The sequence below is a fragment of the Arvicanthis niloticus genome, chromosome 2 (assembly GCF_011762505.2).
Source record: "Arvicanthis niloticus isolate mArvNil1 chromosome 2, mArvNil1.pat.X, whole genome shotgun sequence".
NCBI lineage: Eukaryota > Metazoa > Chordata > Mammalia > Rodentia > Muridae > Arvicanthis > Arvicanthis niloticus.
This window is the reverse complement of record NC_047659.1, coordinates 12,006,740-12,033,453: the sequence shown is the minus strand read 5'-3', so window position 1 is coordinate 12,033,453 and position 26,714 is coordinate 12,006,740. Positions and strand designations below refer to the sequence as shown.

General features: G+C 42.9%; 1 protein-coding gene across 2 annotated transcripts; it reads left to right on the top strand.

The window, feature by feature from the left end:
• The first annotated feature begins 1,250 nt into the window (after positions 1-1,250).
• Psmd5 (proteasome 26S subunit, non-ATPase 5) lies at positions 1,251-21,473 on the top strand. Of its 2 annotated transcripts, XM_034495718.2 has the most exons (10): positions 1,251-1,478; positions 5,066-5,210; positions 6,025-6,138; positions 6,466-6,594; positions 8,518-8,627; positions 10,505-10,647; positions 13,652-13,843; positions 15,026-15,135; positions 17,764-17,904; positions 20,732-21,473. In XM_034495718.2, the coding sequence occupies exons 1-10, from the start codon at positions 1,306-1,308 to the stop codon at positions 20,987-20,989; spliced, it is 1,515 nt and encodes a 504-aa protein (XP_034351609.1). In that variant the 5' UTR covers positions 1,251-1,305; the 3' UTR covers positions 20,990-21,473. The 2 variants fall into 2 exon arrangements, with proteins under 2 accessions (XP_034351609.1, XP_034351610.1); XM_034495719.2 differs by lacking the exon at positions 5,066-5,210 and having other exon boundaries at positions 1,279-1,478.
• Positions 21,474-26,714: the final 5,241 nt, after the last annotated feature.

Sequence of the window (26,714 nt, the reverse complement as noted above, 5' to 3'; positions counted from 1 at the left end):
TTTTTAACTTCTTTTACAACTACTAAAAGTAGTATAAGGCTGCCGTACTACTTACATGTGTTTCATTTTTCAATGCAATGAGCAAAGTGGCCAAATGTCTTCTTGATATAATAATTCCTGAATATCTCAAAAATATTATGATCCAAGGGCTACAGAAAACACACCTCTGGGGGGTTGGGGCGGGGTTATAGTACCATAGTATCGATATTTAGGGTGAGCAAATGAATTTGAATGCCTGGGACTTCTGTTCACAATCACCAGCACCCTTAACTCAAGATTTTTCTCTGCCAATTAGCTTCTAGGCTTCAAGGGCACGATAATCGTGAAGTGACACAAAGAGAAGGCAATGGTTAGTGATATTTCTACATGTGCATGGCATAAAATGGGGAAATGGGTAGTTTAGCCTTCTCCAAAAGACAAGTGGGATTAGGGTCTTTGTAAAGTCACAGAATTTTATTTTTGTCACCTGAGTCCCTGACATGCACACAGCTTTCCGGATTTTTGTCTCTTTCCTTAAAAGTACAGGAAGTCATGCTTTCCCAAACAGACTTGTCTCCTTGGCACAGAGGACCAAATGAAGTCTACAACTCTGACCAGACTTTCCAACGGCTTGAAATAGTTGGATGTCAACTATTGAACAATGGTTCTTCTCCAACAATCCCGTGTTTCGCAGATGGCAGCGATTTTTAAACTTTTTTTTCCTCTCTCTCTTTTTCATGAAACTTATAAGGATTGTCCTTGACCACTGGTTTCCACCAGATACCTCTATGTGCATTTGGCCTGCTTGCAAATGGCCTTCGGAGTCTGAGGCCAGCCAGCCCTTCCATGGCCTGCTCCTCCACTCCGCACTAAATGCTGTCTATCCTTCAGATGATGACGTCACGCGCAGACTCTGCACACTGGCCCCAAACGTCTCTTTATCAGGCTTTCCATTGGCTGACAGATGTCAAAACGGTGGCCCACGTCTGCGTCCAAGTTTTCGGGGACCATGTACCTCATCTTGATGCCCATCTGGACTCGGATTCGGGTTCACTCATCCCGGTTCCGCCACGGAAGCCTTTGCAGAGAGCATGCACAAAGCCTTTCGATTCCCTGGGCGTTCAGACGCTCACAGTTACCTCGGCCACCGCCAGCCTGCCAAGCGCAGGAACCCTGTCCTCCAAGAAAGGGGCGGTGACCGCGCTGAGCGAGGATCTCGCGAGATCTGACAGATCTGTTGGGAGGCTGCGCTCCCTCAGATCTCGCGAGACTCGGAGAGGCGCTCTAGGAACCTGGTAGGTGGGCGGGCTGACGGGAGCCAGGAAGATGGCGGCGCAGGCTGTATCGCTCCTGCGGGAGGTGGCCCGGCTGGAGGCGCCGCTGGAGGAACTGCGTGCGCTGCAGTCAGTGGTGCAGGCTGTGCCGCTCCACGAGCTTCGCGAGCAGGCGGCGGAGCTACGCCTCCGCCCGCTGTTCTCCTTGCTTAACCAGAACAATCGGTGAGAGAACCCCGGGGCTTGGGTGGGTAGGGATGGCTGCAGTGGTTTTTCGCAGAAAAGTCAAGGTTGTCCAACTGCAAAAATTCCGCAGCTGTGCAGGAATTGACCAGGTCTTGGGGGTTCACCTCTTCAGAAGGGATCTTCTGCTGGTACTGTGGCGGGAGCCATCGCACGCCTTTTAATTTCAGTATCCAGTGAATGCTTGTCTACTTGAATTAAAACGTACGATGTAACAGATTTGTGAGACAGCAAAAAACTTTAAACTAGAAACAGCCATAGTAAGGACATAAATTGTAGCTGCATAACTTAAGTTTGAGGTCGATCTGTGTATTTGAATATAAAAAAAGTTGAATGTGAAAAAGGGAAACTGAAAAGCATATGTGTAAATTAATCCATTCTGTATACCCCTTGCCAGCGAGAGTAAACTGCATAACCCAGGATTATATGTAGAAATCATTACTGTTGCATCGGGAGTTAAAATGTTAGGATAGCAACCTTTGATTTTATATGCATCTATAGCATTAAATTTAAAGCGTCTTGTATTTGGTAATGAGTTAATGTATTTTTTTTAATTTGAATTTTAATTTGAAAAGATAGTGAACTCCAGTCAGTCAACACTGAAGGCTTTCAAGTGTGCTTTCTTACGTCTCTGATGCTATGTCTCTCCTCAGGATAAGCTGTCATTCTCTTCCTCTTGCTATGTCTGTTGAGTTGGTTTTAACGATCGGTATTTTAATGGTTATTTTCCTTTTCTGACTTGCCCTCACCCTACAACCAGAATTAATGTCTCAGGTCAGTTGGCTTGGCCTGTCCATGGTTGTTACCCTTGCCTACAGTGTGAAGTCATGATTGTATAGTTTGGTATTTAGGCCCTTCCTAGTATATTTCCAGTCTGCTTTTCCAGGCTAATCTTAATTTGCTCCACTGAGTTCATCTGTCCCACCTACTGTGTAGCATCACTAACGTTCCTGGGGCATGACTTGCACTTTCTGAACTCCACTCACACCAGTTCTGGTGACTAAGGACCAGCCGATGTGCCATCTCTCCAGAAAGTCTTTCTCCAGCTACAACTGGTTCTTCCTCAGACACTGTAATGGACATTTTCATTGTTTCTGTTTATAACTGGACACCTTTCCCTTGTGATAGTTCTGTGTATCTTTGTGGTTTATAAGATTTCTGAAGACAGGAGCCACCTTTGTTCCTCTCTGCATCTGCCCTGAAGCACAGTACATAAAATACAGGCTAAATACAAGATGAGGCCTACAGCCTTTAAAGAGTGTACCGGGTCCAACTTTTGTTGTTCGTTTGTTTTGCTTTGTTGTTTGTTTTTGAGATAGGATCTTACTATATAGAGCTGGTCTCAAACTCAATATGTAGCTCAGGCTATCTCCCAGGGCTCCTCGCTAGCCAGCTTTTCTTATTGAAAGTGAGATGATGTTGAAAAGTCCTACTGCGGGTTAGCAACAGAAACTGAAGTTGGGAAGTTTGGGAATAAAGAGAATGGAAAAGACAGTTTGCTACATGCTGGGGTGGTATCCTAGGAAGCAGTTTTAATGGAAATTCAGAGCTGGATGTGTACTATATATGGAGGTTGCAGTTTGCTCGAGTGATTCTTCTCTGATAGGATTACACACCTGTTACCTTGGCTAGACCACATAAGAGATTATGTTGATTCAGGTTCTGATTTTGCTCTGTAAATCTGTAATCTTGACACTTTGCATGAGGGAAAGTAACACCTAAGATCACTGACTGATATGCAACATAGAAGTCAAACAAGAATGACCGACTGACTGACTTACCACCTTTAGCTTGTTTGACAGCTAAGGGTCATATAGGACCTGCTACAGTTTATACACAATACACTTTACATCACTGCTTTTAAAAATTCTTAGAGAGAGGAGAAAGAGAGCGTGCAAGTGTACATATGTTCTCTCGAGTGCACACACACACCATGACATGCATGTGTACATGTATAGACAACTTCAGGGAGTCTGTTCTCATCTTCCAACTTGTTGAGGCAGGACCTCTGGTTGGTTGGTTTGTTTATTTGTTTTTTTGTTTGTTTGGTTTTTTTCCCCATTAGACTCCTGGCCAGTGGCTCTCAACCGTCTCTTAATGCTGCAACTCTGCAATACATTTCTTTGTGTTGTGGTGACCCCCAATCATAAAATGATTTTTGTTGTTACTTCATAACTGTAGTTTTGCTACTGTCGTGAATTGTGTAAATATCTGTATTCTGGTAGTCTTAGATGACCCCTGTAAAAGGGTTGGTCCACCTCACAAAGAGCTTGTGACCCACAGGTTGAGAGCCACTGCTCCAAGCTGACCCATCAGCATCCTGCCGACTGTAATGCGACATTTCCCATGGGTTCTGCAAGTCATCGGGCTTTGCAAGCCTTTTCACTGCGCCATCCAGTTCCTATAGGTCCTGGGAATCCCAACTCAGCTCCTCACTTAAATGGAACATACTTTACCTACCCACTGAGCGTCTCCTCAGCTCAAGTGTGTTCATTTATAAGGCTTTTGATATGTATTTTTATCACAGTCTTGGAAAGTTAGGCCAGTTTAATTCTGTACTGGCATCAGACATAAATTAGCCCATTTATTTATATTGCCTCTTCAGAGACAAGTAAATTGTTTGGGAACAAGATGCGCACCTGCAGTGGGCAGTCATCAAGCTCGGATTGGTTGACCTCTCTGGTAGCTTTCAAGCGTTTTCCCTCTTCTCTGCCCTTGCTGCCGCTCTCATTCTCTCTTTCATCGCCTTCACATCCATCGGCTGCATTCTACTTGAACTGTCTCTCTAACATGCTGCAGAGTGGCCTCTCTTTCTTCCTTCTTCATGCATTTTGTCTTTTCTGTTGTCTTGCCTTTAGGAGTTGGCCCAGGAGTTTGCACATGCTAAGTGTATGTTTGACCACTGAGTCCCATCCCAGCGCCCAGGAGATAGCTATAAGCTAACTGTCCTTGTTTCTGTTCTCTGCTTAAAGCCACTGGATCTCTTGCTTCTTCAAGGATGGCATAAGAGATCTTAGTTTTGTTTCTTACCACTCATCTTACCCTTCTGCCATCTCTCCCTCTCCCCAGTTCTGACCCCAGGCATGACGTGCTCCATAAGGCTTCTTTGAAGTATTAGTGTAATATCTTATTTCTCTGTGTGTTCTTGTATGCTGCTACTGCCTCTGCTTGAAACACCTTTCTAAACCATTCATTCCTGGGTTTTCCCTACAACCTAGTTCAGCATTACTGCTCCTGGAAGCCTTACCCATACCTTGCAAACTTACGTTTAATCTCTACAGCCTATCCTAGTTTACAACATTCATCTATACTTTGTCTATCTTCTTGTGTGCATGTCTTCTATTAGAGTGACCTTTCTAAGGCTAGACAATATGTCTTATCTGTCTCTGTAGCCCTAACACTACAAAGATTGTAGTGCAAAGATACACCAAATGTCTAGTGAGTGACTAGAATCTGCTTCTTTGAAGAAAATCTTCAGAAGGAAATTATCACTGAGCCAAGCTTTAAGGTGTTAGGTTGTTGTCTGCAGTCTGACATGACATGAATGAGATCTGTGCTGTCTCCTTTAGGGAACAGACTGCTTTGTGTGTATCCATTCTGGAGAGGTTGCTCCAAGCTGTGGAGCCAATTCACTTGGCCAGGAACCTCAGGCTTGACCTACAGAGGGGACTGACTCACCCTGATGACTCTGTAAAAACCCTCACTCTGTCCCAGGTATGGAATCATAGTGGTAAATGCAGAAACGTATCAGTCGCTCACTGACATCCTTGGACATGCCAGGTGTCCTGCCATTGCTGTGTGAAATAATAAGACAAAGCTGTAAGGAGCTCCTAGTCTGTAGAAACTGATTTTTAGGTGTTTAGAAGTTACTTTGCTATATTATGTTGTATCGGAAAAGCTTGAAGTGTAAACATCACAAAGTTAACACATATAACAGTGGCGCTCATCCTGGTAGCCAAGCATCATAGCATTTGTGGGGTGTACTGCTAGGGTCATGTATGTTAGGCACCTGCAGTTGGTTACCCAGCAGACAGTCCGCAGTTTTCCCTTTTCTTCTCTAAACTGTATATTCACTTTGGGGTGGGTGGGTGGGGTGGCATTTATTCACTGCCCATATGTATGCCAGAGACTGTAGCACTGTAGCAGGTACTTTGCCTCATCCACTTAATCATCTTATTGCCCTAAAATTTAAAATTGTACTCTTATTTTTCTATAAAAAAAAAAAAAAGTTCAAAGAAGATGATTTGTCGAAGACTTGTGCAGTTAAAAGTTGACACACTGGGGCTCACACTGTTGTGACTCAGTGTCTCCACTCCTCACCTGCTGTTTATTGTTCCTTTCCATTTAAAAGCACGACTATACCCTGTGTGTGTTTGGCTTTACTGAATTTGTATCGTTGTGAAGTTGTAGTGGTTTGTGTTAGATAACTCTAATAACTACTTGTAAAATAATTACACACTAAAAAATACAAATATCCTGTGTTCACATGTTCTATTTGGGAAGAGTGTCTCTCTGCTTTTTTTTCCAGATTGGAAGAATTGTTGAAAATTCAGAAGCTGTTACTGAGATTCTGAATAATGCTGAACTGTTGAAAGAGATTGTTTATTGCATTGGTGGAGAGAATCTATCTGTTGCTAAAGCGGTGAGTTCACTAGAACTCTCAGCCAACTGTGCAGACATTGGTGTCCTAAAGTCAGTAGAGAAGCTTAGTGCATGGTTTGTAAGGTTTAGGTAGAAATGAATCTTCAGTCTTGTGTAAATGGTGTCAGAAACAGCAGTGAGCTCCTGAGACACCTGTGTCATCTGTCACACTTAAATTTGGTTGCTTAATGTTTTACAGTTATAAATAACAGCAAAAATGGGAATCTTTGTTGGATTAGGGTATTTTATGTACTAATTTTACATCAGGCTTAAGAAGGAGATAAAAATCTTCTGTACTTTTCTGACAAATATTTTCTTTCTATATAAGGCTATTAAGTCCCTGTCAAGAATATCACTAACCCAAGCTGGACTGGAAGCTCTATTTGAAAGTAATTTGCTGGATGATTTGAAAAATGTAATGAAGACAAATGATATTGTTCGTTACAGGGTATATGAGGTAAGACTAAAGGCACACTTCCTAATGCTTCCAAAACAGTGGAGTACATTTACAAAGAAGCCAAGGTGGAGTGTGTCACAATATAGGGGTGTGTTTGCAGCCCCATGTGAGACCGTCACAAACATACTTACAGTGTGTTGTATGTATTACACCTGACCAAACGCCTTGACTCAACACTGAAAAGAATGTCAGTGCTCTTAGTGGGAAGAATGCTCTTCCTGCACCAGTTTTCTACTGAACCTCACACGCTGTCATTAGTTCCTTTCATGTGTTTATACTTGGGGTGTAGATATGTGCACGTGGAGCCCAGAGGTCAGTCTCGTTCCTCAGGTCTGCCTTGTTCTTTAAGACATGGTCTCATTGGTCTGGAATCCACTGATTACACTAATCTACCTAGCTGGTGAGCACCAGGGACCTGCCCATCTTTGCCTACACAGCACTGGGATTGCACACCACTACACCTGGTGTTTTTAACATGAGTCTCCTTGCTTGTATGTATGCACTTTAATGACCAATTGTCTTAGTCCCAGTGTTATTAAGTAATACAATAATGTTATATATTGTTAATCTCACTGCTGAGGATTGAAGAAGCATTTGACCCAGTCTACACACATAAATAAGTAGCATATCTAAAAATGAAGCCATGTGTAATCTAATTCCCTCCCCACGTGTAACTTACTCCCTTCCTGGGGACTCTGACTTTGCATGCTCTTGTTTTCCCGTGTCTCTTTCTGTTTCCTGGTTCATTGCTCCTTACTAGACTTTTGCTTCTAGAAGACTGTGAGAGTGAAGTAAATCCCGGCGTCTGCGGCCCATCATGCTCAGGGAGATTTTATTCTTGAGATTTCAGTTCCTATCTACGTGATAAGACTGACTCGTGACCTTCTCACCCACACATGTCTGCCCACCCTCACCGAACTGCTTTCACTGCTCCTCCATGTGCATTCCCAGATTGAATTCCTGGTCCTTCTGTTCCCTCTGTGATTGATGGGTCCTAGACCTTGACCTTGCTCTTTACAAAGGCTTCTTCCTGACATGTTGCCCGTCCTGTCAACTTACTGAAGCTGTGTGTCTCCTTGGTGGCATAGCTGCCACCACTCTAGGCCAGACTCCCAGCGTCACTTTGTACTGTATTTGCATCCAGATGAATCTCCCTTCATTTTTCTCATTGTTGGTTTCTCTTAAATGCAATCAGTATTATTTTCCAAAATTTATATTTTAATTAATTGCATGTATTGATCATGTACAGCATAATGTTTGAAACATATATAAGAGTGATCTTTGGGCCAGTGGAATGCTGTGGTGAGTGAAGGCACTTGCTGCCAAGCCTGCTGACCCGAGTTTGACCCTCAGAACACTTAGTGTAGAAGGAGAGATCCAACTCCCACAGGTTGTCTTTTGAGCCCACCTCCCTTGTATACACACTCCCCTCCCCAATGAAGACATAAAAACCAAAATTCCCTGATTCCGCCACTTCTGTTAAAATCTCTCAGTATCCTTTGTCTTTCATTAAGCTTTCAGGACATGCTTGTCAAATGAACATGTGACAGGCGGATACGTGGATACCATTTGTTTTGTAGCGTTTAGATACAGGCCTTGCACATATTAGAGAAGTTCTACTATTGACTAGAGTGTATGTATGCTTACTGCTTTGAATGAATCATTTTTATGTTTGTTGGTGATGCCAGACTCATACCCTGATTAATGCTTCCTTGGTGGAAGGAACACGTCTACCTAGATGCAATGGAATACTTCTTTACGAAAGTAATTTGTTTCATGTTCAATGACATTTTCCTAGAAACAGATGATGAACTGTTAAGAATTGAGTTATATACATAGTACATATATAGTTGTGTATTTAATTTAAAATGACAGCTGACAGATTTGGACCTGCTTTGACCTTCTTTCTTTGTGTTCTCTCAGCTAATTATAGATATTTCTTCTGTGTCGTCAGAATCTTTAAACTACTGTGCCACAAGTGGACTGGTGACCCAGCTCCTAAAAGAGCTGACGGGTGAGGACGTGTTAGTCAGGTATGTAGACTGGGAGAGTTCGTCAAGTGAAAAGCCCTCTTTTGGAGGGCCACAAAGCAACTGTGGGATTTAGTGTAGTCTTCTGTGCTGTTGGAGACTATATAGCTTGTAATCTCAGTACTGGTGTTACCTTCAGGAAGCACTTTAGGAAGTAGCTATTTTTATCATGATAATACATTTAGGTTTGCAAAGTCCTGCAACATGTCTTAGCTATTTTCAAATGACTATATCCTCTGTCTCTAAGTTTGTTCTTTGATTAATATGTTACAATATATGTAACTTAAACAGTTATGAATCACTTTGATATATGCCATTTTAGATGACTTAGCATCTTACCAAATAGTAGCACTATGACATGATAGAAGAGATGCAGTGTTTTAACAGGATGAAGACTTGAGCTTCATAGCTCTTCTGCCTCTTACCTGTGTGGCCTTGGACAAATGGCTGTAGCATTTTTGTACCCAGTTCTTTATCTTTTGCTGCAGTATTAGGAATTGAACTCGGGACTTACATGTCAGGCAGTCACTACCACTGAGCTATATTCCTACCCTGTTTGCTTTTTTATTTTGAGATAGGGTCTCACCTAGATGCCCAGGCTGGCTTTGAGCCTGCATGAAATCCAGGTAAGCCTTGAACTTATGATCCTCCTGATTCAGCCTCCTGGGTAGTTGGAATTACAAGCCTGTGGGACCATATCTGACATCCATGACTGAGAAGAATAACAATTCTATAAAGAATATATGAGGGTTGAGTAAATTAACCATACAAACCAATATAATGGCTGACGAGGGTCCTTGCTGAGTGTTAGCTGCGTCTCTTAGAGCTCCTACTCCCAGGTACTCTTAATATTGCCCAGTGCTTGCTATATTCATCTACATTCTCACTACTGAGTGCTTAAGTCTGTGCCTTTGCTGTTAAAATAGCATGGTAATTGCCATCTTTGCATATAGATACTTCTGGTATTAAATGACTACCTGGTTGTCTTTCTTCTGAAGTGTGACTGGATTTGTTTATATATATATATTTATATATATATATACACAGACACACACATATATATATTACATATATATATATATACATACATACATATACACATACATACACACATATGTATGTATATATATGTATGTACGTATTGGTTACTGGGTTTTTTTGTTTTTTGTTTGTTTTTGTTTTTTGTTTTGTTTTTTGTTTTTTTGAGACAGGATTTCTCTGTGTTGCCCTGGCTGCCTGTAACTCACAGAGATCTATCTGCCTCTGCCTCTGGAGTGTTAAGATTAAAGGTCTGTGCTGTCACCACTTGGTACATTTTCATATTTTAATTGCATGAACAAGGTGTAGGTAAACCTGAAGAGGTCAGATGCTAAGCTTAGCCTCAGCTAAACTGTGTTAGTTATTCGTCATAACTGTGTGTGGGACAGTACTGAATGATTACTAATGTGTGGTGATTACTGTGTGAGAAAGTGTTGCTGCCTTTACAGCATATGTGGGGGTAAATGGCAAGATGGCAAGCTTTCTTTAAAATAGTTTTTAAAACAGTAGAAAATAAGATAAAATGTTGATACTTCTAAAAACAGAGTTATGGGTGCATGGTAGCTCATGTGACTTTGCTTTTGTGTCTATTTGGCATTTCAAAATAAAACAAATTATTTTTAAAATAAATCTCTTATGAAACAAGTATGTTACAGAAATAGTATTGGGTCTCCGGTCAGAAGGTCAGGCCTCAGATCTGAACTGCACCTTAAAATTGTGTTGCTCTTGTATCCTCATCTGAAGAAGGAGCCTTTCAGATTTGGTGAGAATAATTAAATAAAATAGAACCCATGTGAAGTCAATTTTAAAATGCTGTTCATTTTTGTCCTTTTTGACTTTAGAGCCACCTGTATAGAAATGGTGACGACACTAGCATATACCCATCACGGACGACAATACCTTGCTCAAGAAGGAGTCATTGACCAGATATCCAATATAATTGTTGGTGCAGATTCAGACCCTTTCTCTGGCTTCTATCTGCCAGGTGAGAGCAACTTGTCCAATGTCTTCGTTATACTGGCTCCTGAAAGGCAGGGCTTTCTTTCCTTCATGCTTCCTTTACAAGATGCTGCAGCCACTGTCTGTGGTACAGTGAGAGGATCCTGTATCACACCAGAGTGATTCCATGAATCCAAGTCAATATATGTGATACACCAGATTACTAAAATGAAGGACGGAAAACATACCAGCAGATACCAAAAATGCATTTGACAGAAATTCAGCATCCTTTTAGAATGACAGCTCAGTTAGGTGTAAAAGAAATGGTTTTAATACAGCCCAGGCCATTGAGTGAGGGCAGCTGGTGGTGTGCACAGGTGTGTGATGATCTCACAGTTGTGAGATCCTAGAACACACTGGTAAGAGAAAAATAAAAGATATCTAAACCAAAAGGGAAGATATGAAGTTGTTCTGTTTATAGGTGTAAATATGAAGTGATTTTACATGGAGAATACTTCAGACTGCACCAAGAAACTGTCAGAGTTAAGAAATGAATTCAGTGACGTTGCAGGACCAGCAGCAGCATACCTTCCAACTAATGATGAACTGCCCAAAAGAGAGCTCAGGGAACCAATCCCACTGTGATAGCATCTGAAATATGGGAATACTCAGTGATAAATCACTGTCTTATTCCAGAAAGACACACAGACTAATAGGACAGAACAGAGAACTCAAAATAAGCCCCTATTTTTACAATCCATGCCCAAAACAAGCAGTGGAAAGTACATTGTTTTCAGTAAATGATCCTGAAAGAGAAAACTGGATATTTAAGTAAAGAATGAGATTAGACCTTCACCTCGTGTCCTAGAACTCAACACGGTGTAACTAAGGACTGGACTGTGAGACGTGAAGCTGAAGCCACTGGAAGAGAATGTAGTGAGAAAGCTTTGCACTTTGTTCTGGACCAAGGTATTTTTGGATATGCTGCTCAAAGCACAGGCAACAGAAGGAGAAATCAACAAAAGTAATTGTACAAACTAAAAGTGATCTGTATGCTCAGACAGAACAATCTCCAGGGTGAAGGAGCAGTCTGGAGTTAGAAGGATATTTGCAAACTATCTAGGAAAGAGTCAGTGTCCAGAATATAAGGTACACAAATCAGTAGCAAGAAAACAACCCAGTTAAAAATCAGCAAAGGACCTGGATCACATATTACTCAAAAGAAGTCCTATAGCTGCCGGATAGGTTCTTAGAAAGATGCCCATAAACCACTGTGGAGAGGTGCACCTCTCCTGTTAAAACTGTTTGTATCAAAAAAGGCAAAGGGTGAGGCTGTGAAACAGAAGAGAATTTACATTGATGGGGATGTAAATTGGTGCAGTCGTGGAGGACTGGAAAGTCTCTAAGATAGACTGTTGTGGATCCCGTTTGGTTACGTAGCCAAAGGAAACCAAACCAGGCTGCTGAAAAGCTGCTGTACTCGGTGTCCCTTCTCAATAGGCAAGATACAGGGTTAACCTAAGCATCTGTCGGTGGATACCTAGATAATATGAGCTAGATAGTACAATGGAAGTTATCCAGCCTTAAAAAGAAAGAAATTCTGTCATTTGCACACTGCTTAATCCTGAAGGACAGTGGTGAATGAAATGAGTACCCTGTGATCTTAATTAACATGTATAATCTAAAAAAAAGTTGAACCCAGATATGGGTTAGTGATTACAGAGGCATGCTTGTGTAGATAGGAGTGAAACATTCAGAATGCCAGAAGTAAGTACAGTGTGATGACTGTTAACAGTGTGTGGCGACCTTAAGTATTTCGTAGAAGAGATTTTTAAGTGTTTTCACCACAAACAAAAAAAATTAGCATAGTACATATATTAATTTGCTTAATGTGTCCACTATACAATGCAAATATATTTCCAGACATGATATACATAACTGCTATGTACAGAGGCTTTTTTGGTTAGTTTGAAAAATTAATGAAAACAGAAGACACAGAGTTCCTTAATGAGGTGGAATCTGTTGTACAAGGACAACTGCACTGTGGACTGACGTTATGAAAACATGGGCACTCTAGAGCATTAGATGGTTTTCTTTAAAAATTCAGTGGGCTGGTGAGATGGCTCAGTGGTTAAGAGCACTGACTGCTCTTCCAGAGGTCATGAGTTCAAATCCCAGCAACCACATGGTGGCTCACAACCATCCATAATGAGATCTGATGCACTCATATAGGTGTCTGAAGACAGCTACAGTGTACTTACATAAAATAAATAAATTATTTAAAAAAAAAAAAAATTCAGTGAGAGCCAGGTGTGGTGGCACATCCTTTTAATCCCAGCACTTGGGAGGCAGAAGCAGGCAAATATCTGTGTTCGAGGACAGCCTGGTCTACAGAGTGATTCTGGGACAGCCAGGGTTACACAGAGAAACCCTGTCTCAAAAAATTAACAGTTCAGTGAGAAGTGAATGAGAAGAATACAATACTGCTGTGTACTGTGTCTAGATTCCTGCAGTCTGTGGTTAGGTGATGAGGATTCACCCAGCCCATTTCACTCCAGGACAGGTAGATTAGTCTTCCTCACACACTTTAGTAGCTGAGGGTAGGTAATGCCTCTTGAGGTGGTCTGCTGTATTTTACAGTGATTGACCTGGTGAACAGTTCCTGCCAGTAATGTCTTCAAACTTGCCTCCCTACCATGGGCATCCATTGGTGTGCCTGTGTTCTCTCTCTCCCTCCCTCCTTCCCTGTCTCTCTCCCTCCATTTCCTTCTGTCCCTCCCTGGCTATAAAGCAGTGTATAACAGGGCTGACCTGTAACACACAGATAGTCCTCTCTACCTCTCCCCTCTAGCTCCATTGACACCTTGGGGTATTTTGTTCTCTGAATCACACAGATGGATCTTTGAATCTCCTTGGCTCTCCCCTGCAGGCAGCACAGCGCTTCTCTGTCTCCTTCTGCCTGCAGTTATTGATGCTCCTGTGGAGATATGGAGCCCCCAATTTGTGGTGTCTTATCCCTTTCCTAAAGTCTCTTTTTATAAATATTTTAGGATTTGTGAAGTTTTTTGGAAACCTGGCCATCATGGATAGTCCTCAGCAGATCTGTGAGCGCTACCCTGTTTTTCTGGAGAAAGTGTTTGAAATGGCGGATAGTCAAGACCCCACTATGATTGGTGTAGCTGTAGACACAGTTGGAATCCTGGGATCCAGTGTTGAAGGAAAACAAGTTTTACAGAAGACAGGTTGGTGTGACTAGACTTGGCTTTTGTAAGAGGTATTTTTGGCCAGGATTCCATGTTGAGGTCCATCTGCTGGAGGGATAACTGGTGTAGAAACTACGTTGCGAGTGGCAGACTTCCCCCTCCCCCCGACATGAACTTGTCTCCCAGACTCTTGTAATTACTACTGAGGAGCCGTGGCTTTTACTCCTTTCTGTATGTAGGTTTTCACCCAACAAGAACCACGGGGTTCGCTGCTAACATTTTCCTTGAATGGATTTTACCATTGCTCATGTTGTGTCCCAGTTTCCACCCTGACGGAAACTGTATGAGTTTCGTTTACATAACTTCTCTGGGCCTCACGTTTCTCACTTACCAAAACAGCACAACAGCAGCTTCTTTGGGGTTTTGAATATTTCAAAAGCACAGAGAGAGTTAGAAAAGAAAATTTTGTGTCAAGACTCTTCCAGACCTGTGCAGACTGGAGCCTTTGATGCACTCCCCTACATAATGCTTTACCATGCTGAGTCAGGCATAACGCTGTGTTAGGATGATAGTCATGATGCATAAGTGTGCATTGCTTTTCACTTCACACCCATTACCGTGGCCATTACTTTTTTTTTAAAAAAGCATTACAAGTGTTCAGGTGTTAGAAAACAGTATGGAAGTTCCACAGGAAAAAAAAGAGTTAAAGTATGAACCAGCAATTCCACCTCCAGGTATAAAGGATACAATATGGAAAGCAGAGGTTCAAGTGGTGTCTGTATACTCCTGTATATAGCAGTATTGATCTGCTCAAAACAGTTGGAAACCCCACAATGTATGTGATGGATGAATTAATTACATGTGATGGAATCTTTGTAAAAGTGTGAGGCTGTGACAGAAACTGCAGCACAGGCAGACTGAAGACATTCTGCTAAGACAAAGCCAGGCATGGAAGACAAATCCTGCACAATTTCACAGACAAGATTATGTTAAGCACAAGGGAGGTCAGTTCATAGAAACAGGAAGCAGTGAGTGGATACCAAGGAGAGAAAGGGAGGGTGGGGTTTGCTTATTGAGTACCGAGTCTCAGGTTGGGTTATTGAGCGGCTCTGGAGATGGATGTGGTGATGGAACACAGCACCGTAAACAAGATGGGTGCCATGGGCTGTGTTTAAGATGGTTAAAGTGGTAGGTTTTATGTGTCACCATTGTCCTTCACAGGAACCCGCTTTGAACACCTCCTCATGAGAATAGGATATCAAGCAAAGAATGCTTCCACAGAATTGAAAATTAGGTGCTTAGATGCAGTTTCCTCTCTTCTGTATTTATCAGTAAGTAGACGGGGAATTAACGAAGAGCAGAGGGCTGGGTTGGGAGGACGGGTCGGCATGGTACCAGTCAGTTTAAGAGAATGTTCTCCTGGGTCTTGTGCTTCTCACTTTAGTTAAGATGGTAACCTGCTGGCACATACAGTTAATTCCAGCCCTCAGGAGGGAGGATCTGAGTTCCAGGGCTGCAGAGAGAAACCCTGGCTCAAAAACTAACAAAACAAAGCAGGGCAGTGGTGACACACACCTTTAATTCCACCACTTGGGAGACAGAAGCAGGTACTCTGAGTTCAATGCCAGCCTGGTCTACAGAATGAGTTCCAAGACAGAGAGCTACACAGAGAAAAAAACCCTGTCTCTCAAAAACAAACAAACAAAAAAAAAACCAAACCAAAAAAAAAAAAAACACACACAAGATAAACACCTTCATTACATTACTGGAGACATGAAAACTTTGTGAGGGTATTTTTCAGTTTATTCTTTCATACATGTATGTATACATTTAATCATATCGACTCCTTTCCAGTGCCCCCTCTCCTCCCCCCTCCCCCCCCCGTTCCTCCAATGCCCCTTCCAACTTCACGTCTATCTGCTTTCTTTTTCATTATATCTGTTGAGTTTAATTGGTGCTGCCTACATGCACAGGGTATGAGGTCATGGCCACATGACTGTCCCTCCTCCCCTGGCTGCTGTCAGGCACCTCTAGCTCTTCCTCATCTGCACTGGGATTTTGGCTGGCTTAAGCTTGTGCAGATAGCCACAGCCGCTAGGAGTCAGTGGGTGCAGCCGCCATGCCATGTCAAGCACTCCTCCCAGCTTCCAGCTCACATTCTTTCTGCCCTCCTGTCTGCAGTGTTCCCTGAACCTTGAGAAGCAGGAGATTGATACAGATGTCTCACTTTAGGCTGAGCGTTTAATTAAGTCACTTATTCCCAATAACCACTCACTGCCCATTGCAAAAAGAAGCATTTCTGACCAAGGCTGAAAGCTGTACAAATCTAAGAATACAAACACGAGCAGGTAGCAAAACAGCAATTGGAGGTTCCCCTCCAAGACCTCACTTCCTCAGCCATGGGCCATTTTATTTTACTGTATTTTATGTGTATGGTTGTTTACTTAGATATATGTCTGTGCACCACTTGTGTGCACTGCCCGTAGAGGCCAGGAGAGGCATCAGATCCCCTGGAGCTGGAGTTACAGCCTTCACATGGGTGCTAGGGATCTGTCCAGCGCCTACCCATGGCCTTTTGACAAGGTTTACAGTGCCAGGCCTGAGTTCTGTCCTGTGGAACAGGCCTCAGTCCAGTCGGAGGTGGTTGGTTCTCCTCATAACAGTCATTGCACTCTGTGCCAGTGGACACAATGTTCCTTGCAGGTCAGAGTAGCAGCATTCAAGTCGGCACTGGGCAAGAACTTTCCTACCCTGAATCCTGCGTAGAGCAGTTTATGCTACTGTGGAAGCTGGTCAGCTAAGAAGTTTGCCAGTTACTGACTTCTCTATGTCTTGCAGTCAAATGGTGGGTGTCTTCAGGAATAGGGTTAGTTATGACGGGCAGCCAAGAGCAACTGGCATGGCCTGCTTTAATGGAGGAGGTGCTCTCTGGGATCTCTCAACTGTAGGGAGTTGCTGAGATTTTCATTTAATACAACAGCCTTGGCCACTCATACAGGTGTTGTGGTAAATCTCTGACCCAAACACGTCCGGTCAAGGAAAACACAACTCAATATTTATGATTATAAACTGCAAGCCTTGAATTGGGCAGATTTACCATTGTACTACTCTATTCCCCAGCTATGAGATCCCTTAAAACCTGCGGTTTTCTAAGCCAAGTTCTTCTCCTCCTCCTTGTCCTCCTTCCACCAACGGCTTCAACGGCTCCTCTCGCTCTTCTGGCTCTCTGCCTACCTCGCCTCTCCCCTGGCAACTTCTTTTCTCCCTCCTCCTCTTCCGACTCCTCCCCTTTTTCTCCACCTCCCCTTCTACTGCCCAATCACTGGCTCTAGCCTTTATTTTACAAATTCAATTGGACAGAAGGTTCACAAAATTCACTCCTCTGCAGCCCCTCCCAGGAGTGGAAATGCCATGAAAACAAAAGGCTGGGGCTATCCACAACATACAGGGGTCAGATTCCCTTGTCGGGAAGGGGGCTTCTTTAGTTTTAGTTAGCTTTCCCATAACCCCTCTTCACTTCCAAGATTTTATTATTGTGAATGAGAGATGGGGGGGTGGGGGGGGTTAACAGGTGAGGCGTATATGTATGGGCACACGTGCCATAATACACACGTGGAAGTCAAAGAACAACTTTATATAGAGTCAGCTCTCTCCTACTTTATATGAGACCTGGGGATTGAACTCAGTCTGTCAACCTCACACAGCAAGGACTTTCACCCACTGAGCCATCTCAGCAGCTCAATTACTCATACCTTAAATGTAACATAGACTCACAGAGTAATAGAACTAAAGAAACCCTAGTGATTAGTTCATCCTGTCCAACAAAAATGGGAATTTTCAGGCCTGGATTTGGGAATGAGTTCTCCAAGGATAGCTCCCAGAATGCCGTTTATACAAGGCTTTCTGATTCAGCTGCATGCTTGTCTCAGGTGTGGTAACATTTCCTTCCTGTGTCGTAGCCTGAGCAGCAGACTGATGACTTCCTGGGAATGACAGAATCCTGGTTTTCCTCCGTGTCTCGGGACTCCCTGGAGCTCTTCCGTGCTATCAGTAACCAGCCCTTCCCTGAACTGCACTGCGCTGCCTTGAAAGTGTTCACAGTAGGTATCTCTTCTCCGCAGGTCCTTCTGTGACCACCCGCTCAACACAGAGCACTAGAATGAGCTAGCCTCGTGTACACACAGCAGTTTCTACCCTGCTACTTCAGGGGCCATTGAGAGACACATGTGCTGACAGGCTGTCAGGAAAGGGTATTCAGTACTGTCTGGGGTTTAAACAAGCTGCTGTTGGGCACAGGTTAACCCAGCTCCTCAGCTTCTGCTCAGCTTTAGCCTTGACTCCTACGTTCCCTTCTGGTCCTTGGTACTGCAGTGATGGCAGGCTGCTGGTTTCTCACCTCTCCTCTGCTATGGTTACTGACCTCAACACTCTGCTAACTCTGCTTATGAACCTCTTGCTTATTCAAGAAGTAGCTCCAGCACACTTTTCCTACGTCTCCTACAATGGAGTTAATGATCCTGGTTCTCATATGATATTTTCATCCAACAGGCATTGAGTTTTCCCCTACCCTGTTAGATGGTGGGCCTTTTCTCAAACTTCCCATCTATGGAGGGAGCCACACCATAAATATAGTTACAAAGTTCATTATAAAATTATAGCTATGGGGCTAGAGAGGTGGCTCAGTGGTTAAGAGTACAGACTGCTTTTCCAGTGGTTCTGAGAATTCCCAGCAACCACATGGTGGCTCACAACCATCTGTAATGGGATCTGATGCCCTCTTCTGGTGTGTCTGAAAACCATGGCAGTGTACTCACATACATAAATAAATCATATATATGTATGTGTATATATATATACATACACACACATATACACATGTACACACGCGTGCACACACACGCACACACACAACCACACATATACATATACGCACACGCACACATACGCACACACATACGTACACACATACACCCACACCCACACCCACACATATACATATACGCACGCACACACATACGTACACACATACGCGCACACACACACCCCCGCGCACACACATATATGGTAAGGATTACACCGTGCGTGTTTTATGTTTGAGCTCCTCCCCCAGCTAAGGCGAGCGGCTGCTTTCCTTAGCACTGTAAACTTGCTAAGTGTAATCACACTGGTGGCCTTACACAGGGTCCAGGCTGCATTAGGCTCTGTGGAGAAGAATGAGAGGAAGATTTCCCAAAGCAGGTCTTAAAGAGCACAGGTATTCCTGTGGTCTTGGACACTGCCAGTTCAGGTCTAAAGCAGTAAGACATTAAACGTGCTCGGTGCTTCACCTTGGAAGCACCTGCATTGATGTGGCACAATGTTCCTTGTTGTTCTTCTGTCTGAGCTCTGATTTAGTGGGTGAGGTAGCTGGTGCTTCTGGCCTGAGGAATCCATTTTGAGAGGTAGAAGCTAGGCCACAAACACACTAAATGTAGTATTGAGCTTTGGTAGACATGTAGGTTGCCGACTCATTCTTTTAAAGTTTGCAAAAGACTGAAAAATAGGGAATTTTAAATCACAAAGTTGGTGCTTGCGTCTCATCTTGGTTTTACTATTTATTTATTATTTATTTGGAGTTCAGTGTTTCCAGAGGAAAGTGCTTGCTGTACGCTCCTTACTGCTGCCCAGTCCCATTTGTGGTCTTTTTCCCAAAGTCTAATCACCACCACAGGTACAGGGTTTACAGGCTCTGGGCCTTACAGGATGGTGCTGAGGGGGCTACTACATGCAGTGCAGATCATACATATCCTTACACTTAAGAGGCCATTAGGAAGCTGGCATTCTCTTGGCTAGTTGTAATGTGTTATTCTCCTGCAAGTGAAGATTCAGATATGTCTGTTATAAATGGTACTACAGTCAGCATTCCCAACATTCCCCGAAAGGATTGATTATCTTGTGTACAAGTTTAAAAGTGTCTCTGCTTGGAGTAGTAGTGCATTCCTCTAATCCCAGCACTTGGGAGGCAGAAACAGGCCGATATCTGAGTTTGAGGCCAGCCTGGTCTACACAGTGAGTTCCATTATACCAGGGCTACAAAGAGAAACTCTGTCTTGAAAAATAAACAGAGTGTGTGTGTATCCCTGAAGCGACATCATTGTCTTCTGGTTTTGCTCTTTATTTTTGCTTTGTTTTAGTCTTACCTAGAAACTGGTTCTATGTCAGCAGTTTTCAACCTGTCAGTTGCAACTCCCTTGACAAATTTCTGTCTCCAAAAACATTTACATTATGATCCATAACAGTAGCAAAATTACAGTTATGAAGTGACAACAAAAGTGACTTTATGGTTGGGGGTGGTGACCACAACCTGAGGGACTGTAGTACAGGGCCACAGCGTCAGGAAGCTTGAGACACTGCTCTGCGTCTCTTTGGGGTAGACTTACTTCTGCTGTCAGGGTTCCTTATAAATCATTAAGTCTTAAGTCTTTATTACAGTGGGCCGTAATTTATGTACACAGTCCCATTATTACACTTGTAAAGCTTCCACACGGTTGTGGTGAGCATCTCTGTACACAAAGCTTTTTTATCTATATAATTGTTTTCTATTTACTTCTTTATTTTATGTATACAAGTTCACTGTAGCTGTCTTCAGACACAACCAGAAGAAAGTATCGCATGCCTTTACAGATGGCTGTGAGCCACCATGTGGTTGCTGGGAATTGAACTCAGGACCTCTGGAAGAGCAGTCAGTGCTTCTAACCACTGAGCCATCTCTTAAAAGCACAAAGCTTTTAATATATAGAATTTTTAAAAATGTTTCTCGGGAATCTGCTTACTTGGACGAAGGGAGATACTTTTAAGGTTTGTCCTATCATATGTATCTCCAAGTATGATGTTGTCCTCTCATGAACTTACCTATAAATTGTATTCTCTTTCTGCCTTCAATTTCAGGCTATTGCAAACCAGCCCTGGGCTCAGAGACTTATGTTTAACAGTCCAGGTTTTGTAGAATTTGTCATGGACCGGTCTGTGGAACATGACAAAGCTTCAAAGGATGCCAAATATGAACTGGTAAAAGCTCTTGCCAATTCCAAGACAATTGCAGAGATCTTTGGGAACTCAAATTATTTGAGGCTCAGAACGTACCTAAGTGAAGGTCCGTACTACGTGAAACCTGTTGCCACAACAGCAGTGGAAGGAGCTGACTGATTGCTTTCCGTCTAAGACAGCAGAATTTCTCAAGACACGTGATTCCAACTGTGCTCCACACTGCAGGATGTCTGTCTTCCCAGAGCTACCATGGAGTGTGACACAGCCTCACCATCAGCAGTGTTGTCCCCAGCGCTTAGGCCGCAGTGAAAGCTGCAGGAACCTGAAAGCACTCCAGCTTTCTGGAGTCCTCTGGCTACTGGAGTCTTTACTGCAAGGTCAAGGTTTGTTTTCTCAAAGTTTCCATGGGCACACTCATGACCTCATTTAAAAATAAAATGAAGCCAAATGATTCTGGATTCTCTTAACCACATTTTCTTTTTCCTTACCTGATTTTGCCTCAAAATCTTAGGTATCTTGGGTAGTCTCTAAAAATAAGTCATTTAGAATCATCGAATTATATTATTTGTATACAAGGAATAAATAGTTTTAATAAGATTTCTTGGTTACTTTTCCTTTGAAAATAAAATAAATCTAAAACTTGTTTGGCATTGGTACTTTGGCTGTGTGTCACTTTTACCATGTTGTAGTTACAGGGAAGGGCGTGTGATAATGCCTTGACCAGAAAGTTTCCTTAACTATTGTTGTATTCATTGGTGGGTCATCATCATGGGTTGGGGGGTAATTTTTCAGATATGAAGTCTAGTCTTGAGGTGATCAGAGAGACACTCTGGCTCCTAATGTCCATAGTCAGAAGAGAAGGGACAGCATGTACAAACCAAGGTGCCCTGTCAGAAGGGACAGTATATACAAACTAACATGCCATGTACACTGTTTTGCAAATGTTTATTCCTTCTTTACCTTTTCCCAGTGTTACTTTATCTTAACAACAAAGCTCTTGACACACAAAAAACACTTGTCCAGGGTTTCTGCGTGAGCTTGTCAGTGACGGTTTAGAACCAGGCCCTGTTTCTTTTAGGCTGTGCTGAGGTCCTATAACATGATTCTCTAATGACTGGAATCCTGGTCCAGTTGCATCATTTTTCCGCCGCCAACTCTTGAGTTTTCTTTCTCTATACTTGATCATCTCTCTACAGCCAATGTCACGTTAGGCTACAGCTAGATACTTCCTGGCATAAAATATTCAAAGTGACTTTTGTTTTAATGATATACGTGTTTATAAATATATCACATGGTGAAATAAAATAAACTATTGTAAGTGTACTTTTATTATATATGTGTAGATGTACAGTGATTATTGCTGTCCCTCTCCAAAACTGTCTTATCTTTCAAAACTAAAGTTTTATATCCACTAAATGGTAATTCCTCCCGCTGCTGCCAGCCACCATCCCAAGTCAGGCTGTTGACTTGTTTTTAACTTCAGGATTCAGAGGCGTGCCCTCTCTCCTGTGTATGGCATGTATACTCATTCTGCTTTATTTTGTTTTGTTTTCCTGAGACAGGTCTTCTCTTGTATCCCTGAGTTCCTGGCTGTCCTAGAACTCACTATGATTCACCTGCCTCTGACTCTCAAGTGCTATAATTAAAGGTGTGCGCCACCAACTCTTATTCTGCTTTTGTTTTGATTTTTTTATTCAGATTTTAAAAGAACGATAAGTTATTATTTTGCGTTTCATAAGTGTGGTTTGAATAGGTTTGACCACCAGAGATCCATGTGTTTGAATGCTTGGCCCATAGGGAATATCACTATCAGGAGGTGTGGCCTGGCTGGGGTAGGCGTGGTCTTGTTGGAGGAAATGTGTCACTGTGGGTGCTGAGCTTTGAGGTCTCCTATGCTCAGACTCCACCGAAGGGTGGAACAGAGTCTCCTGGCTACCTTCTGATCAAGATGTAAAATTTTCAGTATTCCGGCACCATGTCTGCCTGCAAACTGCTATGCTTCTTGCTATGATGATAATGAACTTAACATCTGAAACTGTAAGCCAGCCCCAATTAAATGTTTGCCTTTCTAAGAATTGTCATGGTCATGTTTTCACAGTAGTAGAAACACAAACTAAAACAGTATGCAAATGTGTGAGTGTGAGAGAGAGGTAGAGGGAGACTTAAAAAATATTTGGTTATTATACATAGAAAACCTAATTATTACCAATATATAAAATATAAAAGCCATGTTGCTGAAAAACATTGCGCGCGCACGTGTGTGTGTGTGTGTGTGAGAGAGAGAGAGAGACAGAGAGAGACAGAGACAGAGAGGAGACTGAGAGTTATAGGATATTTGTTTATTATACATAGGAAACCTAATTGTTACCAAATATAAAAGCCATGTTGCTGAAAAACACTGTGCCAACATTCCTGATCCTAATTCCAAGGTTTCACAGCCCCAGGCTTCTGTAGGCAACAAGATAGAGTGCTTACCACAGTGGGGAAAGTAGCAGGTCTGTTCTGAAGCATTTCCGCACTGCGCCATGCTCACACAAGGGAGCAGACCATTTCCCAATCACATTGCTTCAGGTCTCTTTTCCATGATAATAAGCTGTCTCCTATCCCGTTCCTGCTGCATCCTGTTCCTGATTATTTGGAACCCAGGTCCAGCAAAACAGCTGTGAATGACTCCAGTCACTGAGCTACATACATAGTGCCTTGTCCTTCAAGAAATAGACACATCTACTGAAGAAGCCATTTCCCTTCAAGGCCTACACCAATCTGCTGCTCTGACTCCAAGGCTCTAGAGCTTTATCCAGAGGAGCAACCTTGGTGCTTAAACTCTCATGACAGCTCTTCCCAAAGTAGCATCCTTGTCTGGTCTATCTCCCTACAGCCACAGTGTTTCACCTTCCTGCATCTGAACTTGCATTACAGTCTGAGATGCTGAAGTATCCCACTTGATGGGGAATGAAGTCCATGCTACACTGCTCCCACCCACCAGGGTTCATAGCACAACTCTCCCCCACCATTCCCAGGACATGGCTGCCATTGCAGCTCTAATCACAGAGGCCTGTATCACTGGTGTGTCCTAACACCCCAAGATGTGGATCACTACTAAGCAGCATGCTTTATGCCAGTGTTCAAGATGCCACTGTGCCCCATTGACTTCAGAACCCAAACTGCAACATTTCCTCTGATGTTGAAAGTATACATTCCGCAGGGAAACTCTTAAGCACAGAAGAAAACAGCTCAAAATGATTTCAGGAAGTTCCTGAAACTGACCAGATTCACTAGGCCTTTCCCTCCCAAAGTAACCTATAAAGCTGATAGTCTCTCTCAGAGAAGCCAAGCTGCAAAGAAAACTGATACCTGACCAGCTGCCTAGAAGAAGCAGAAACCAGTCTGGGGAAAGTAGCTCAACTTAGTCATTTGGAAAGAACATTCTTCAACCTGTTGCGTTGCCTGCAGGCTCAGATTGGCTTTGGTGACGTAGGTGTCTGAGCCATTTCTGCTCCTGTAACACCTTACCAATATTCCTATAAGTAACCCCAACAAACCTCATTGGTTCACCAGCTGCACTTTGGTGGTATCTGGACTCTGATCTGTTGGGAGTTCCCTATCTGGGGAGAGTACAAACGTACATAATGACTCCTCAGGAAAAGTTTTATCACATACCACCTCTGGAACTCAGTGCTCCCTGGACCCATGCCAGTGCTGGAGCATGCTGCTCAGCACAGATTTACAGTTGACTATCTGTCCCTTGGGTCTAAGCTGCTAAGGAATTCCCTACAGTTTTTGGCTTGATGGGAAAGCTGTGTCCACCTGTGCCTAAGTGTGACAGGACACTGAGCCCTAGAACACAGTGGAGTCAGGCTCAGCACCATCAAGGATCCACTCAGGTAAGTTCATCCTGTGAAAACTTAGAACAAGACTGACCCCTAAAGCCCTCTCAGTGTTGCCACAGAAACATGGATCCCGGGGGCTGGAGAGATGGCTCAGCGGCTAAGAGCACTGCTTGTTCTTCCAGAGGTCCTGAGTTCAATTCCCAGCAACCACATGGTGGCTCACAACCATCTGTAATGAGATCTGGTGCCCTCTTCTGGTGTGTCTGAAGACAGCTACAGTATACTCATCATATATATAAAAAATAAATAAAATATTAAAAAAAAACAAAACATTTAAAAAAAAAAAAAAGAAACATGGATCCCAGGCCACTAAAACACCCATAGCCATTGGTGACATTAACTATAGCCAAAGAAGTTGTACAGAGGCAGCGCTGTTAGAAATCAGAACAGCACTCTCTGCCCAACAAGTTAACCTAGGATCCGACTGCTGGGGAGTCCCTAGGAAGGGCAGTCTATAAAATTAGAAAAGTGACTACTATTGTGCAGATATCAATAGAGATAGGAAACATCATATTTCGATGCTGTAGTGGTTTAAAAAGGAATGGCCCCCATAGGCTCAACTATTTGAATGTTTGGTCATTAGAGAATAGCAGTATTAGGAAGTGTGACCTTGTTGGAAGAATTGTGTCACTGGGGGTGGGCTTTGGGGTTCCAGAAGCCCAGGTCAAACTTAGTGACTGTCTGTGTGTCTTCTGCTGCCTGCTGATCCGCACATAGAACTCTTAGCTACCTCTCTGGCACCGTGTCTACCTGCATGCCACCATGCTTCCCACCATGTTGATAATGGACTAAATCTTTGAAACTATATAAGCCAGTCCCAATGTTATCCTTTATAAGAGTTGCTGTGGTCATGGTGTCTCTTCACAGCAATAGAACACTAACTAAGGCAAATGCTATCAAAGAAATCCAGTAGTTTTCCAGTAACTAACCCCACAGATGGAATCTATAAAGCGCCTGATGAGGACATTGAAAGGATTAAAAAAATTTCAAAACCTCCTAGTAGACTGAACAGAACCAAGAGTGCAGGTCAGCTTGGTCGTGAGCTCTGTGTTTCAGGAACTTGGCTGACCACAAGATAGATGGCTGATTATGTACAGGCTCTTAGAGAATAGTCTATACATAATGTTCCCCATGACTGTTCCTTGTACCCTGTCACAAACTGAATAATGGGCTGGGACTTTCCACAGGTGCTCTCCAATAGCCCTCTTTTACTCCCCCTGGGTTGTGGTTTCCCCCCTGGGTTGTGGTTTCCCCCCTGAGTTGTGGTTTTTGACTTCAAATTCTCTCTGTCTCCAAAGCCCCGGGGTCAGACCCCACTGCCCCTGCGTGGATCATGGGTCTTGACCTCAGTATACTGATTGAAATATACCTCTTGCTGATTACATCAAGTTCGGTGTCTTGTGAGTTAATGGGTGGCCGCAAATTCCCGAGCCTTGGGTGAGGTCCTCCCTTCGTGGGGGCCTTACAACATCTAAATAATGATCCCAAGAAAACTCAGCAAGATATAAGAGAACACAACCAAATCAGTGAAACCCAGATAGCATCCATGTGACACCACACACACACACACACACACACACACACAATTTAATAGTCTTGGAGCTGAAGAACTGAAAAATAATAAACTATAATTAAAATTTTAACATCAGAGCAGCTCAAACAGCAGAATTTGGGGTTGCAGGATGGCTCCGCAGTTACAAGAACATACTACTCTTGAAGAGGACCTGGGTTGGCTTCCCAGTACTCACATCTGGCAGTTCACAGCTGCTTGTAACACCAACTCAGAGGACTCAATGCCCTTCTGGGCTCTACAGGCACCAGCACACAGACATGTAAATAAAAATTTTTCATTATTAAAAAAAAATTTTTTTAATCGTAAGTCTTTAGATAATCGTAAGTCTTTACAATTAAATATTGCAGAGCATGACAGGAGAAAACTAAGTAAGATGAAGAAGTCCTCTAGGACTGATCAAAAAATTCTCACATTATCAGAT

Bases quoted from the DNA above. Each gene is read 5' to 3' on its own strand.
- Psmd5 (XM_034495718.2), top strand. From the start codon at position 1,306: ATGGCGGCGCAGGCTGTATCGCTCCTGCGGGAGGTGGCCCGGCTGGAG. The intron at 6,595-8,517 runs GTAAGACTAAAG...GTGTTCTCTCAG, and splicing joins TTCGTTACAGGGTATATGAG to CTAATTATAGATATTTCTTC. The intron at 8,628-10,504 runs GTATGTAGACTG...TTTTGACTTTAG, and splicing joins GGTGAGGACGTGTTAGTCAG to AGCCACCTGTATAGAAATGG.